The sequence below is a fragment of the Pygoscelis adeliae genome, unplaced genomic scaffold (assembly GCF_000699105.1).
Source record: "Pygoscelis adeliae isolate BGI_AS28 unplaced genomic scaffold, ASM69910v1 Scaffold298, whole genome shotgun sequence".
Taxonomy (NCBI): domain Eukaryota; kingdom Metazoa; phylum Chordata; class Aves; order Sphenisciformes; family Spheniscidae; genus Pygoscelis; species Pygoscelis adeliae.
In genome coordinates, this window is record NW_008825303.1 from 787,400 (window position 1) to 800,925 (window position 13,526).

At 41.6% G+C, this 13,526-nt stretch overlaps 1 protein-coding gene across 1 annotated transcript in view; it reads right to left on the reverse strand.

Annotated features, from left to right (window-relative positions):
- The window catches only part of ANXA2 (annexin A2), a 25,526-nt gene extending 17,514 nt beyond the window's left edge, over nucleotides 1–8,012 (reverse strand). The window contains exons 1-2 of the mRNA XM_009330044.1: nucleotides 7,952–8,012; nucleotides 3,700–3,799 (exon numbers count right to left, since the gene is read on the reverse strand). Coding sequence (XP_009328319.1) covers nucleotides 3,700–3,799; nucleotides 7,952–7,999 — 148 coding nt within the window. The 5' untranslated portion in view covers nucleotides 8,000–8,012. The remainder of the gene's footprint in view (nucleotides 1–3,699; nucleotides 3,800–7,951) is intronic.
- Nucleotides 8,013–13,526: the final 5,514 nt, after the last annotated feature.

Genomic DNA, 13,526 nt, shown 5'->3' on the forward strand with positions numbered 1-13,526 from the left:
TCCCCATTCTCCCCCCCCCCCCCCCGGGGGGGGGGGGGGGGCAGGCAGAGTGAGTGAGTGGCTATGTGGTGCTCAGTTGCCGACTGAGGTTAAACCACGACACTGGATATAATGGATTTGTTATAGATATATGTTCTAAGTACTTTCCTACAACAAACCTCTGTTTGAATTCTGCCAGTCATGGAATAAAAAAGTATACCATGAGACCTCAATAACAGGTTGCAGTTTAGGTTGCAAGTAATGAACTATTCACAACCTAGTCTGACAATAAAATTATTTAACAAAGTATCTGAGACACACAAAGTCACAATCCTAGGGAATAACTCTGATACAGAAAAGAGACACTTCAGCAGTCATCTTTCCTACAAAGAATTAAAAAGAAACCTAATGTATGCTCTGTTAGTACTCTTTTAGTTAGTTTCTTCTCTTTAGGCTCATATACTTGAGCTACTCTATACAGAGCGCACAATGGAGCATTATACAGAAATTAAACAGCCTCTTGTCCTATACAGCAAAAAGCCAACATTTACAAAGGACATGCTAAGGCATTAGATGAACTTGCAACGGAAAAACTAAATGACGCATAAAAATGAAAGTGGCATAGCAATGACATTTATTACAAAAGGAACAAGCCAGAACTGTAACAAGTTACTTGCATTACGCAAACTCTAGGTTGAACTATTGCTAACTACAAACTGTTTTTTATCATCTAGAACTATTTTTGCACATCTCCCTTTCGAGGCTGTTATATATATATATATATATATATAACACCCCCGCATTTAATTCACCTCCACTCAAAGCCCAGCAAAGGGCTGGGCAATATATTTGTGCAGTATAGTTTTTGCAGATAGATCTAAGCCCAAATAAACACATCACAGTATTTCCCGCAGATCCCGCCATAGATAAAATAGATGGCTAACCTCTGAGGAATTAATCTGAAGAGTGTGAATGAATGCTGGAATATTTAGATATTTTATAGAGCAGAACAGTCAGATAGTCTACCCCAGATCTTTGCCCTAAAACAAATACACGGCTGATGTTTAGTCAGTAAAATAAGTTTTACCCATTTTACACACAATCACCAAAATGGAGATTCATGACTCTGATTCAGGGAGTTTACGTTACTGGGAAACAGCTGGATAATTAATTAGATGGTAACTTTTCAAAACCGACCCACCCTGACCGCAAATACTGTACTTGCATATTGTTTATATAAAAATGCAGAAGATATACCCAAATGATTTTTCCCAGAGATAAGACGCCACGGGATATAATTTCCACAGTACTGCTGTAAAGGATACAATTTTAAAGACTACTCTGATGATTGTGAAATACAGGCCCATTATAGCATGTAAAGACCCAGATTTTTGAAACAAAGAAAAGGCATGGGTTTCAGATACCAGGAATCCTTTATCCTGTATAGAGTAAAGCCCCCCAAATAGGCTTGGTTCTTATGTCCATGTTTTTTTGAAACTGACCACCTGAACCACAAAAACAGCTTGTGTATATATTTATAACCTGCTCTCTCTCTCTCACTGTCTTAAAACAAGGTGAACAAGTCATATTACTCTTTACGATTCTATGATAACTTACACTGCTTATTTCTACCTTCTGCATACAATACAAACTAATTGCTAGAGAATCAGTGACACTTCCTGGAAAAAGGTAGCTCCTGTGGGTACGTACTGTTTGTTCATTGTGAGTGTTGTATTTTTAGCTCAAAAACTATGAAGATATTTCCCAGAAATATTTGAAAATGTTTTCTTGCAGAAAAATTTCCCTGTGTAGCTGTTTACATCACTGTTTGTAGAAAACCAATTCTTGTCTGAATGATTCAAAATTTTCATCTGGAAAAAAACCCACATATATTTTAGAGAGTTCACATTTTAGCAAGTTTTCTGAATCAGCAGATGAAAAGATCCTGTAACCAAGCATTCGAAGTGCAAGGAGACAGTAGCTGGAAGAAGGGTCCTAACACTCTGGTTCTTTATTTCCCCCAGGAATACTTCGTTCGAGAGAGTCTTTATGGTGGAAAATTCAGTATTAAAACTATAAAGAGATTCTTCCCTTTAAAGCCACCTTCCCAAAAAAGCTCCTGGACAACAAGCTAATAAGCAGAGATAAGCTCAGTCCTACAAACATGCAGGTCCATGAATAAGTTTCCCTATTATGTGTCCAAAGGGTTGGGAATCGTCTCTCTAACAAAATGTTTCCATGTATCTTAAAACCAAACTCAGCAAACTGCTTATCTTTGCTGGAAGAAAGTGAAAATACAACATGAGCTTGACTTTCCTGGCTGGAAAAGCTTTTGTACTGCCTAGGATATTGCAATTTCTTTTTGCATTAACTAACAGCTTTAGTGTTAAAATGTGTAAATTTGTACCTGTCCTGAAAGTCTGATAGTATATTTGACATGTTTAGATTTGCCCTGTAATCAGAGCTGTAAAAAACTATTAAGTCTAGACAAAACTCTACATACACACAAAGCATCTTCTGCCAAACACGATGACATTTACTCCTCTCTTGCAAGAAGACTTTTTTTAAATAAAAACAAACCATAAAATGATTCAAAGTCAGAACTGAACCTACTTTAATGAGCAGACAAGGGATTTCTCCAGTTAATTTAAGAAATCTTGTGAAAGCAAGCCTCATGCTTGTTAGGGAGGGGCAATATTTTACATTTTATAGCAAGTCAAACATGTGCTTTGTTGGCACTGATGGAAGACTGCATTTCTTTCTGATGAGAAACTGTTTGGCTTTTAAATTTCTCTCTTTCCTGACATGTAGGCAAAAGACTTGGCAGTTCCAGCTACACCCAGCTGTTGCTCCTCTGGCCTGGAGGAAGTCTGGAAAGTGTGGCACACCCTTTCTTTGTTACGCAGCAGGACAAGGACAGAGGAACACTGCCCTGGGAGTACCACCAAGGTATTACTCCAGAGTTGTAGTTCCTACTCCCTGTACTCCTGATTGTTTCAGTATACCGGGCTTTTCCACGCAGCTGCACCTCTCCCCTGCTCCATCATGGTCTCCTACCAGCCAGTGGAAGCGGTGGATCCTGGCACCGATAAAGGAGATGGAAGCCTACCTGAGAGCCTGGCTCGGAGCAGCAGGACTCTCACGTTGCCCTGCCCCTGAAATACTGCAGCATCGTTTCAGAAACCAGATTCTGTTACTTCTAGGACTTTCTTTGGCCCCAAATTAATACAAGATACATGAGCATCTAGTTCAAAACCCAGGAGAAAAATGTTCAAACCATCCCTATTCAGCTGTCCGGAGAGCTGAAAGGAAGAAATGTCCAATCCAATAATCCAGAAGTAATCCATGATTCAGAGGTTGGTCCCAAATCACTGCCACAGAAGCTAACACTTCATTCTCAGTGGCAGAAAAGTAGTAGAATTTGAAGTACTGATGAGTGATGAGAAAAAAGTGGACATTTTCAGTGATAACCTCAACAACTCTTGGCCACAAACTTCAAAAGCATATTCAAAGCATGCATTTACACAGTTCAAAATCTAACTCGGTCAAGATTTCATCAGTGAGGTCCGAGAAATCCAACACCTCCTAAAATAGGTATCCTAGAGTAAGGATATTAAAACATTGGTCTTGAGACACAGTACCTTTTTTTTTTTTTTTTTCCCTTTCACGCCAGCATTCTACCTGACAAGTAGAGTCAAAGCCACAGCACATGTTCCTCACCTTTGGTCTTGATGGCTGTTTCCAGGGCTGCAGCATCCCGGTCAGCATCAAAATTTGAGTATGCCTTAACTGTGGCATATGCACTTGGTGGCAGAGAATGCTAGAAGAAAAACAACCTCAAAGTTAAATTCATGTAATCCTGTCCTCGTTGCAGTCAATAAAACACATGCCTCTTGGTTAACCGGTATTTAGCCAGATTTTGAAATATAAGAACTACCATTGGGTATCTGTGAAAATGGAATTCTGCTAAGACCCACCGAACCCTGTTCTCCTGATGTGTATTGTCCAGAAATCCACTCACAGCCATACTTATTATAACAAAGAATATATACAAATAGGTATTATATATTATTGCAGCAAAAACCTAACTCATTCCAAGTTCACTCACTAAACCTCAGTCTTCTAAAATCTGGAGTTTTCTGGCTAGATCTGAAGGAAATTGACTACAGAAAGATAATTCAAAGAAAGTTTAAGTATCTGCCATAAAAGTCTGAAGTATTTTAGATTTGAAGCCAATACTTTACTTTGGATTACAGGCTACAATTAAAAAAAAAATAGAGGGAGATGGAAGATTAACAATGAGTAAGTCAGAACAAGTTTTGTGCCCTATCTCGTGGACTTTAAAGGTAACACCAAAAAAATCTTTTTAAGCCTATCGTTCTAGAAAGCAGAAGTTACTCACAAAATTCTTTTGAAACTCTATGCCTGCAGATACTTGATTTAAGCAGCACGAGGCTAACGAAACCAAATGACATTTCAAGTTACCTCTGCTAAGAATAAGAGGACCTGCAGGTAAGTTCACTTTGTAAACAGCTGCAACATTTTAGAAGTTACCAGATTTTATCAGCTGTTTATTATTGTCCTCTCCTGAGGGTTACAGCTTCAAACAGGAAGTCACCAGAATAGAGATTCAACTCTTCCCAGCTGCTTCAGTGTAAGCTAACAGTTTAGCTTGTATCACCTCCCATGGGCAGGTTAAACTAAACCACAGATTTTCATATAAACAGTGAGAAATATTCACAAATCCCACTCTGCTGAGTTCAATTTAGAGACCTAAACCTCTGGCAGAAAGGTGTAGTGACTAACACCTGAAATTGCCATAGCTGTTTCCTAAGTGAATGAACCACTAAGCTTTCTTGGTAAAGATCCCCGGAAACTTTTGTTTCAGTCCCTAAGTCCAACAGAAAGCCAGGTTCATAAACAGGACTGAGCTGTCTTAATATCCCTGGAAAATCTTTTTACATGCAAATTGTTAGAAGGAGGACAAACTTTACTAAAAAATTCCATGGTTTTTGACTACATTTGACTCTATCCTGTAGAGGTCACACTGCCCTGAACAGATTCCTCTGGCAGCAACCACTGTGCCTTCTTGAGACAGTCTGTATTACGCTGTGGAGATGGGAAGTCAAAAAAGCACCAATAAACCGAATCATTCTTTCATCTCTTACCATCAGCTCAGTCTAGCAAAGCGGCCCCAGTTTGGCCCACAGCCACCCCACAAAACACAGCCTTTCCTGTTAGGAGACCAAATTGCTAACAGAAACAGTAAATGGAGATGTGCAATGCAGCCTCAGAGAAATCTGTGTGTCTGAAAGATTCCTAAACCAAAGCCATTAATATACACGATCATGTGGCACTTCTATCTAATTAACCAGCACTGCTGGATAATCTGAAGCAAGTCACCGAGTGAGCTTAGCAGAGTTGGGTACCTCTCCTTCTGCTCAGCTCTAAGTATTTTCTGAGTCATTTGGACAGCGTATTTTACTGTAAGATGATCTCATACACTGAGAAAATACATAGCATATTTGCAATTTGGGAGCCATCTTTTCTTCTGTCCTTCCACCCAATGCATGCAATAAGCTGGATTCAGATCCCCTGACACTGGTCAAAAGACCCAGGAAGCGCCATGGACATATGTTTACCCAGGAAAGACAGAAACCTTCTGCTGGCTACTCTACCAGTAAATGGACCGTCTTCAAATTCAGCATCCGCAAAGATTATGCTTTACTCTCTCACGTGACTGACCTGAGTATTTCAGTGGAGTAGACACAGGTCTTATCAGGGTGATTATTCTGCCTATGAAAAACAGCCATTTAAATTCCAGACTATGGAATTTGGTCTCAAATTACTCTGGCACGCTACTGTACCACAGTACTGGGACTGTATGTTTTCAGACAAGAGAGTTTTTCCAACTGACTTTCCATTTAGTTCAATACAAAATTTTCCAGGATGTGGCAGTAAAAGTCCAGCTAGTGTGTAACTGCACAAGCAGTCTGGGCCAGACTAAAGCACAGAAAGATTTTTTTTTTTCTCCCCACATATTTAGCATGCTTCAGAGGTCCTCCAACTGGTTTACTTCCTTCAAGCATGATGAATTTAATCCTATTGGGAAGAGCAGAACATGAGGGAGATGCATATATCACTAACAGGAAAGCTGAAGAGGCTTAATTTCTTCTAAAAAAACCAGGACCCTTTCAAGGTATCTACATCTCAGTACCCTCTGTCAAAAAAAAATCAGTCATGTTTGAAAACTGAGTAACTTGACGTCATCCAGTGAGTAACCTATAAAGGCTTGATAAAATATAGGCTTCCAATTCTCAGTGCAAAGACGGAGTACATGATGAAGCATAACAGCAAGATCTTTGTTACAGAATCTTTCTATGCTCCCTTGTGGATAGATGCAGAAACTGTAAGCATAGATTAAATTCAGCTCAACTCCCTCCTTTCCTTAAAGGAAGGAGAAGATAATAACAGGCTGAAGCAAGCAGGCCGGTTTCTTCATCTTGAAACAAATCAATCACTGTACCACTGATGCAGAATGCACAAATTCCTTATTGCACAAGACAGGACTTGGGTTCAGCTGCCACCATTCTATACCCTCAACGTTGAAAACTTTTTTTTTTGAGAAAAATGGGTGGTTGAAGTACTGTGTTTAACATCAGTTAACTTGCTGAATCATTGCTTAGGGGAACTGGGCAAATCCTTTTTGCAAATTAGCTACTCAATAATTCTGGCTTCCAACTTAGGGTCTACAGAACAAACTAGCTGCCTGATATTTCTCACACTCTATGGCATGATTTCTGATGAAAATGCTGGCATGGAACAGTATTCAAATTTGACTTTTGCAACCACTCACAAGCATCATGGAAGAAACATTTCTGCCCTTGAGAATAGATTGCTCAAATATTATTCCAAAAGTAATTCTCCGTTGAAACAAACACAGCCAAGAAATCTGAAGTTGACTGCTTTTGCAGTACAAAATCAGCTTTGTTACTTACCTACAGTGCACTAGCCAGTTCTTTGCAACAGCTCTTTCACAAAGATCATATGGTATAATTTTTTTCGCAACAAGTAACAAAAATAGGCAAAAAGTTTACTTGTACCGAGCTCAGATCGGTACAAGCCGGAGTTACCGGCTATAAAATTTAAAAGTATAGCAGGTTTATAAGCAGCATGATGAAATAATGCATGGGTAGGATTCACTTCCTCTTCAGTGACAATCACAGAACCACAAATTCATGGCATGATATCCTGACACTACACTGGTAACCCTACCATCTGATGTTGCAACGTAAGAATTCAAACAAAGAGAGTGTGCTTTCCGGTATTTCAATAAAACTATCAAGCAAGTGCAGATGTGGTGGAAAATACACAATCAAAACCAAGATTCTTTATGCTTTTCAGAACAGAAAATGAGAAAAGAAGTTTGAAAAAATAAGTTTTTTCAAGAAGTAGTTTGGTTTTGGTGACAACCATTACAGGAATATGATCCCCAATATTTTAATTCCCATTAAGTAATGTTCTCCATTTTTAATTGAAAAAAAAGAAGAAAAGAAAACTTGGAAGGTACCAGCAAAACCAAACACATTTCCATCTTCTCTTATCATCCTTAACTTATTTGTTCCTTTGGAAGAAAGAGGGACCACAGATGCGAACTAGCGTTCAGTTTGTCCTGTGATCTCTTTCATAAGGCCCAGCACACGAATACTGCTCAATGCTGCTGGCCAGTTAGAAGAACTGCCATTAAATCTAGTCACCTCATATAATTGTCCTACGGTTTACAGCTGCTTTGTGGCTGACAACTGATCACCGCTGACTAGGTTTTTAGTCAATGTAAGTTTAAGTAGAAGAGATGTGCGGAATCTTGTAAACTGCACAGCTCAGTACAATTGTTGGTAGAGAGTCCTGTAAAAGAAAAAAAATGTGGCATTTAAGTAAAGCAACCTTTTTTTGTTTAGATAATAATACTTACATCTCCTTCAAGGCTGAGCTTGCTTAAAATTTCATGGACAGTAGACATCTTGAAAGAATGCTGGAGGAAGAAAAAAAAAGAAAAAAACCAAGTAGACTTAAATACATTTACAATTACATCAGCATCTTATATAGTCCTGAAACACTGCAGCACTGAAAGTGACATAGTCCAATGCATTTACTAATCCCAAGCAAGAAAGCAGATTTAAGAGTTTCCAAGCCACACCACCATTAATAATGCAACAGTGAGAGGTCTTCATTCTATTCTACAATAAAAATTTATCTTTACTCCTTAAAAAAAAAAAAAATTTCTTCTCCATTTTAAATACTTAAACTTAGGAACTGGAGAATCTCTACCTTAGAAACAGAATCAACTAAGTCTACAACTCAGTACCAGGAAAATTGTGCAGAAGAAACATTATAGCCTGGTCCAGCTCAAAGCCAAATAGCAAGAACAAGTAGTAGCATTTAAATCAGATGCTCAATTCCTCAAGTACTCATGGAATACATTGAAACTATTTATATTCATGCAGACACTTTATAAAAACATAATGCTGTTCAGTCTTTAATCCTGGACACAGGCCACAAATGCCTCAAATATCATAGAATCACAGAATAGTTTGGGTTGGAAGGGACCTCTAAAGGTCATCTAGTCCACCCCCCCTGCCGTGGGCAGGGACATCTTCAGCTAGAGCAGGTTGCTCAGAGCCCCGTCCAACCTGACCTGGAATGTTTCCAGGGATGGGGCATCCACCACCTCTCTGGGCAACCTGTGCCAGTGTCTCACCACCCTCAGCGCAAAAAATTTCTTCCTTATATCTAGTCTAAATCTACCCCCCTTTAGTTTAAAGCCATTCCCCCTTGTCCTGTCACAACAGGCCCTGCTAAAAAGTCTGCCACCATCTTTTTTATCAGCCCCCTTTAAGTACTGATAGGCTGCAATAAGGTCTCCCCAAAGCCTTCTCTTCTCTAGGCCGAACAAGCCCAACTCTCTCAGCCTTTCTTCACAGGAGAGGTGTTCCATCCCCCTGATAATTTTCATGGCCCTCCTCTGGACCCGCCCCAACAGGTCCGTGTCTTTCTTGTGCTGAGGGCTCCAGAGCTGGACGCAGGACTCCAGGTGGGGTCTCACCAGAGCAGAGGGGCAGAATCACCTCCCTCGACCTGCTGGCCACGCTGCTTTTGATGCAGCCAGGATACGATTGCCCGCCTGGGCTGCGAGCGCACATTGCTGGCTTGTGTCCAGCTTTTCCTCCACCAGCACCCCCAAGTCCTTCTGGGCAGGGCTGCTCTCCATCCATTCATCCCCCAGCCTGTGTTGATACTCGGGGTTGCCCCGACCCAGGTGCAGGACCTTGCACTTGGCCTTGTTAAACCTCATGAGGTTCACATGGGCCCACTTCTCCAGCTTGTCCAGGTCCCTCTGGGTGGCATCCCGTCCCTCTGGCATGTCGACCACACCACTCAGCTTGGTGTCATCTGCCAACTTGCTGAGGGTGCACTCGATCCCACTGTCTATGTCATTGATGAAGATGTAAACAGGACTGGTTTTGTAGTGGCTCCCCAGCAATAAGAATCACAGGACAAGCTGTAACCAGTTAGTAACATGATTGTCAGATACTAGGTAACAAGGACTCTCTTAAAATGATAGCTCCAAAAGTAAGAGCCATTGAGGCAAGAAAATCAATATCATTGCTCCATTGCCAGAACCTGCATAACATCTTGCTAACATATATAAAGAAAAATAGGGAAAAACCCAACCCTGAGATAGATTATACACGTTGCAGAAATGAACATTGACGTGATATGCTTATGCTACAACACCCTGCCTTTTTTCAACTCTGGTGTCTGGTCAGGGAAGTTTGACAGAGCTGTATTACTGTTTTACTGGAAGGGTCTCTCAACTACGGAGGAAATTTTTTCCAAAGGTTATAAGCCAGAGGCAATATTTAAGAGGCTTGATGCATTTCCCAAAACTGCTCTCAAAGTCCTCTACTGAAAGGACAGACATTGCCACTCACATTACCTCCTAGTCATCCAGGCTGGCACCTGCAGCAAACATTATTTTGCCTGTTGAAATTAAAGCTTGTTTCTCAGGAACTCCACAATCAAGCTGTAGAGAATGAGAGGTGGGAGAGAAGGAACAGCAACACCTCAAGACCAGTGACATTCCACTAACTGATAACTGACCCTGGAACCAAAATTGCACTATTTTCAGCCTCACAGGGTGCCACTCCCTTCAATTCCACGCTGTCACCGGTTCCCCCAATCCAGCTCCCAGATACCATGCCCTCCAAGCCGACTTCCAGCTCTCGTGTAGCCAGTCCCGGGTATGTCCTTTCAACTGGTTTTCAGATTCTTTTTTTATTCTCCATCAGTCATTCTTCTGATGGTATTGGGGCTTTCTCAGACAAGCAGTACTAGCTGCCCAGGCAAATTTCCCAGACAAATCAAACTCCTCTCCACTCAATGATCAATCTGAAACCAAGAGCTCAGAGAACCAGCAAGAAGTTTGAAATAGTTTCTTAATAACGGAGATCTGGTTAAAATTTTAGAACAAATGTTTATTTTTTGTTTTAACTCCTATAAACCTCTTGTACATCAAGAGAAAAGCAGACAAATCCTAACTTTTAGCAGATATAGCAAGCGTTACGAGAATAAAATGCAGAAACACAGTTACATGGCTTTTGTAGTGTAATTGCTGTAATCACACCTTTCCTCACTTCGAATACAGAAAGAAAACCTTTCATCTTCTGAAGCAACCTAGGTGTAAGTAACAAAAGCAACTTTACTTCAAGGAAAAACTAAGATCCCAGGGGAGGAAAAATAAGACAGAGAATGAAAATCACCGTCATGCATCAACTTATTTGAGAATAATTCTTTTTCAGAGCAAAAATCCAACCTAGCCCTTTAAGGATAGGCTGCAGAAGTTGTAATAAGCTGCTACCTGCTATTGGCACTACTAACCATGCTGGTTAGAGGGGGATGATATATTACTGAGTTATGAAATCCTTAATGTTTACTCTTAATAAAATGAAGTGCCTAACAATAAGACCTTTGTACTCTGACAGTATTACAACCAATACCAAAGAGCAACTGAAGTCCTTTAGTCTTGCTTGTCACAAAGAACTAAAAAACACCAGTGAAAGCTGAAGCAAAGCAACTGCAGTATCATCTTTCACAAAACAATCACTGAACAGCTTTTTGCAAGACTCCTGTTTCTAAGTCAATTAAAAACCACATTGAATCAGGCTCGTTGGAACAAAAAACTTGACCAGAGTCCAGGAACAGAACTAACACACCCTCACGTAGGGCTGGAACTGGGAGGTTCATATCATCAGCACACAACAATGCTATAGCAATCGACCACCCATCAGCAGCAAGCTGGCAGAAGAAAAAAAAATGGGAGTTTTTGCAAGAGTCTTTGCAGAGAAAGATCTTTACTCAGAGAACAAACGCATCTCTCGTCACAGCCTGCTTTGTAAGGCACTCGTATTTGAGAACAGACTCTCACTGTTCTCCAATGGACTGATCCTATCTGATGTAGTTTTGACAAGTTCTGAGTGGGTTTGAACATGTAAATAGAAAATACTTGCACTAACTTGTTCTTCCTTACGCTGGAAAAGAATCAACTTCTACCTTCCAGCCGTAAACTTGCCTCAATACCTTGAGGCAAGTTTCTACAACTGGTTTTCCTCCTAAATCCACGTTACGTAATCCTGAATCATGTTATTCTACTAAAAGAAATAGCATCTGTTTTGACCTCGACCCCCACAGTAATCACTGGTTTGCAAATCTGTTATTATATTGGGCCTCGTCTATGTTCAGTACCTTATCCCCGTAACTGTTTGGTGACAGAGGAGTGTGTGTTTAAAAGCAGCCCCATATCTCGCTTCCCAGGGGCAGCTCACATACGTAACAGCAGAAAAACCCCATGTGATCCATGGAAAAAAGTGTCAGGTATGCACAAACAACTACATTGCTCAATAAGCACAGTTAGCATTTTAAGAAGCACTTATTATACTCTTGTAGACAGAGATTGAGCAAAGGGTGTTCCCAGACATCTGAGCCAAGGAAACGGCATCCCCGGAATGAGAGAATGGAAACTCTTTCACTCGGAGCACATTTGTGTCAGGTGTCCAAAAACTAGGGCAAGGCCTGGCAACAGAGGAGATGAGGGAGAGCGAGGAAGAGCCACAATATCTGCTGTAAATGAAATAAGGACCCAAAATCATTCATTTATGTACAGTCCTAACCGCAAGTACAAATGAGCCGGGCTGTATCTCCCCAAATCACCCGATAAGGTTTAGCAGATCATTTAAAGCCACTACTTGGAGAAAAAATTAGCTTTAAAGAAAAGGATTTCAAAGCCCATTAAACCACGCTACTTCAAACATACTTTAACCGTTCTCTTCCACAGATACTGCTAATAACCCAGGAGATGTTCCATTCTAGGAAGATACTATGTACATAAAAAATTAAGGACTTTTATTTCTTCAAATTCAAGTTATTCTCACCCTGAGACTTTACAGGATTTTTTTTTTTTTTTTTAAATCAAGGCAAACCAGTCCATACATTAGCTAATGGAAACTATACTCACTAAGGCTGCTTATCACAACTAGCTCCACCAACAGAAAGCACACGTAGGGATGGATCACTCAAGGGCACAGAGGTTCCAAAAGATTCTTTCATTCTTGACCTACATGTCAGGGTCTGCACACCTCTGTGCAGACACAGCATTTGAATATGAACATAAGAACAACTAACATTAAGCAGAATTAAAGCTGCCATGCATGAGAACACAACTCACTTTGGCACGACTATCCTCAAATCATTTCACTTCCAGTTAAAATACATGGCAACATCGCTTTGACCTACCTCCCCTCCTCACTCGAGGGGGAAGTGGTGTCCAAGCTGACTCACAATCCAAAAGGCGGCAGCAAGATCTCAGCAATTCTGCTCGTGGCTGGGGCAGGGTGGGAGAGCCGTGCCCAAGCCTGGCTCTGCGAGCAAGGAACCGCACAGGGCTCCCTGGCACGCTGCGAGTGAGAGCAAAGGCAAACCTCGGGTAAGCACTGGCTACCCGGAACGCTCCCTGTACGAGGGCTTCTCTTCTGCCCGTGCCAGCGGCTGCATCTGCAGCGGCGCCAGCAGCCGCAGCCACACCCTGGGGGAGAAGGGAAGGGGCTGCTGTCCTAGGCCGAGCGCGACGCGGCAGCTCGGGCGGGCTCAGGGCTCCGCCGCGCCTGCAGGAGTAACTCCGGCCTCGCTACAGCTGAATGAACGCCTCCTGCAGCGGCCGGCGAGGCTGCCAGGCACAGCCCGCGTCTCTGCGAGGCTCCGGGCCGAAAAGTGGATTTACAGTATCACCGTTAATCGAGCTAAGCCTTTTTGTACCTTAACGAGGAGAAGAAGAGAGTTTTTGGGGAAGTTTGACGAAGTTTGGGACTGGTTCCTCTTTTCCGAGCGCTGCCGCCACACCCAGTGTTGGTGCGGGGCGCACGAAGCTCTCCGGGGCCAGCCTCGCCCTCCGAAGCCCCCGTCTCAACGCGAAGGCCCACACAGAACAGGAACGC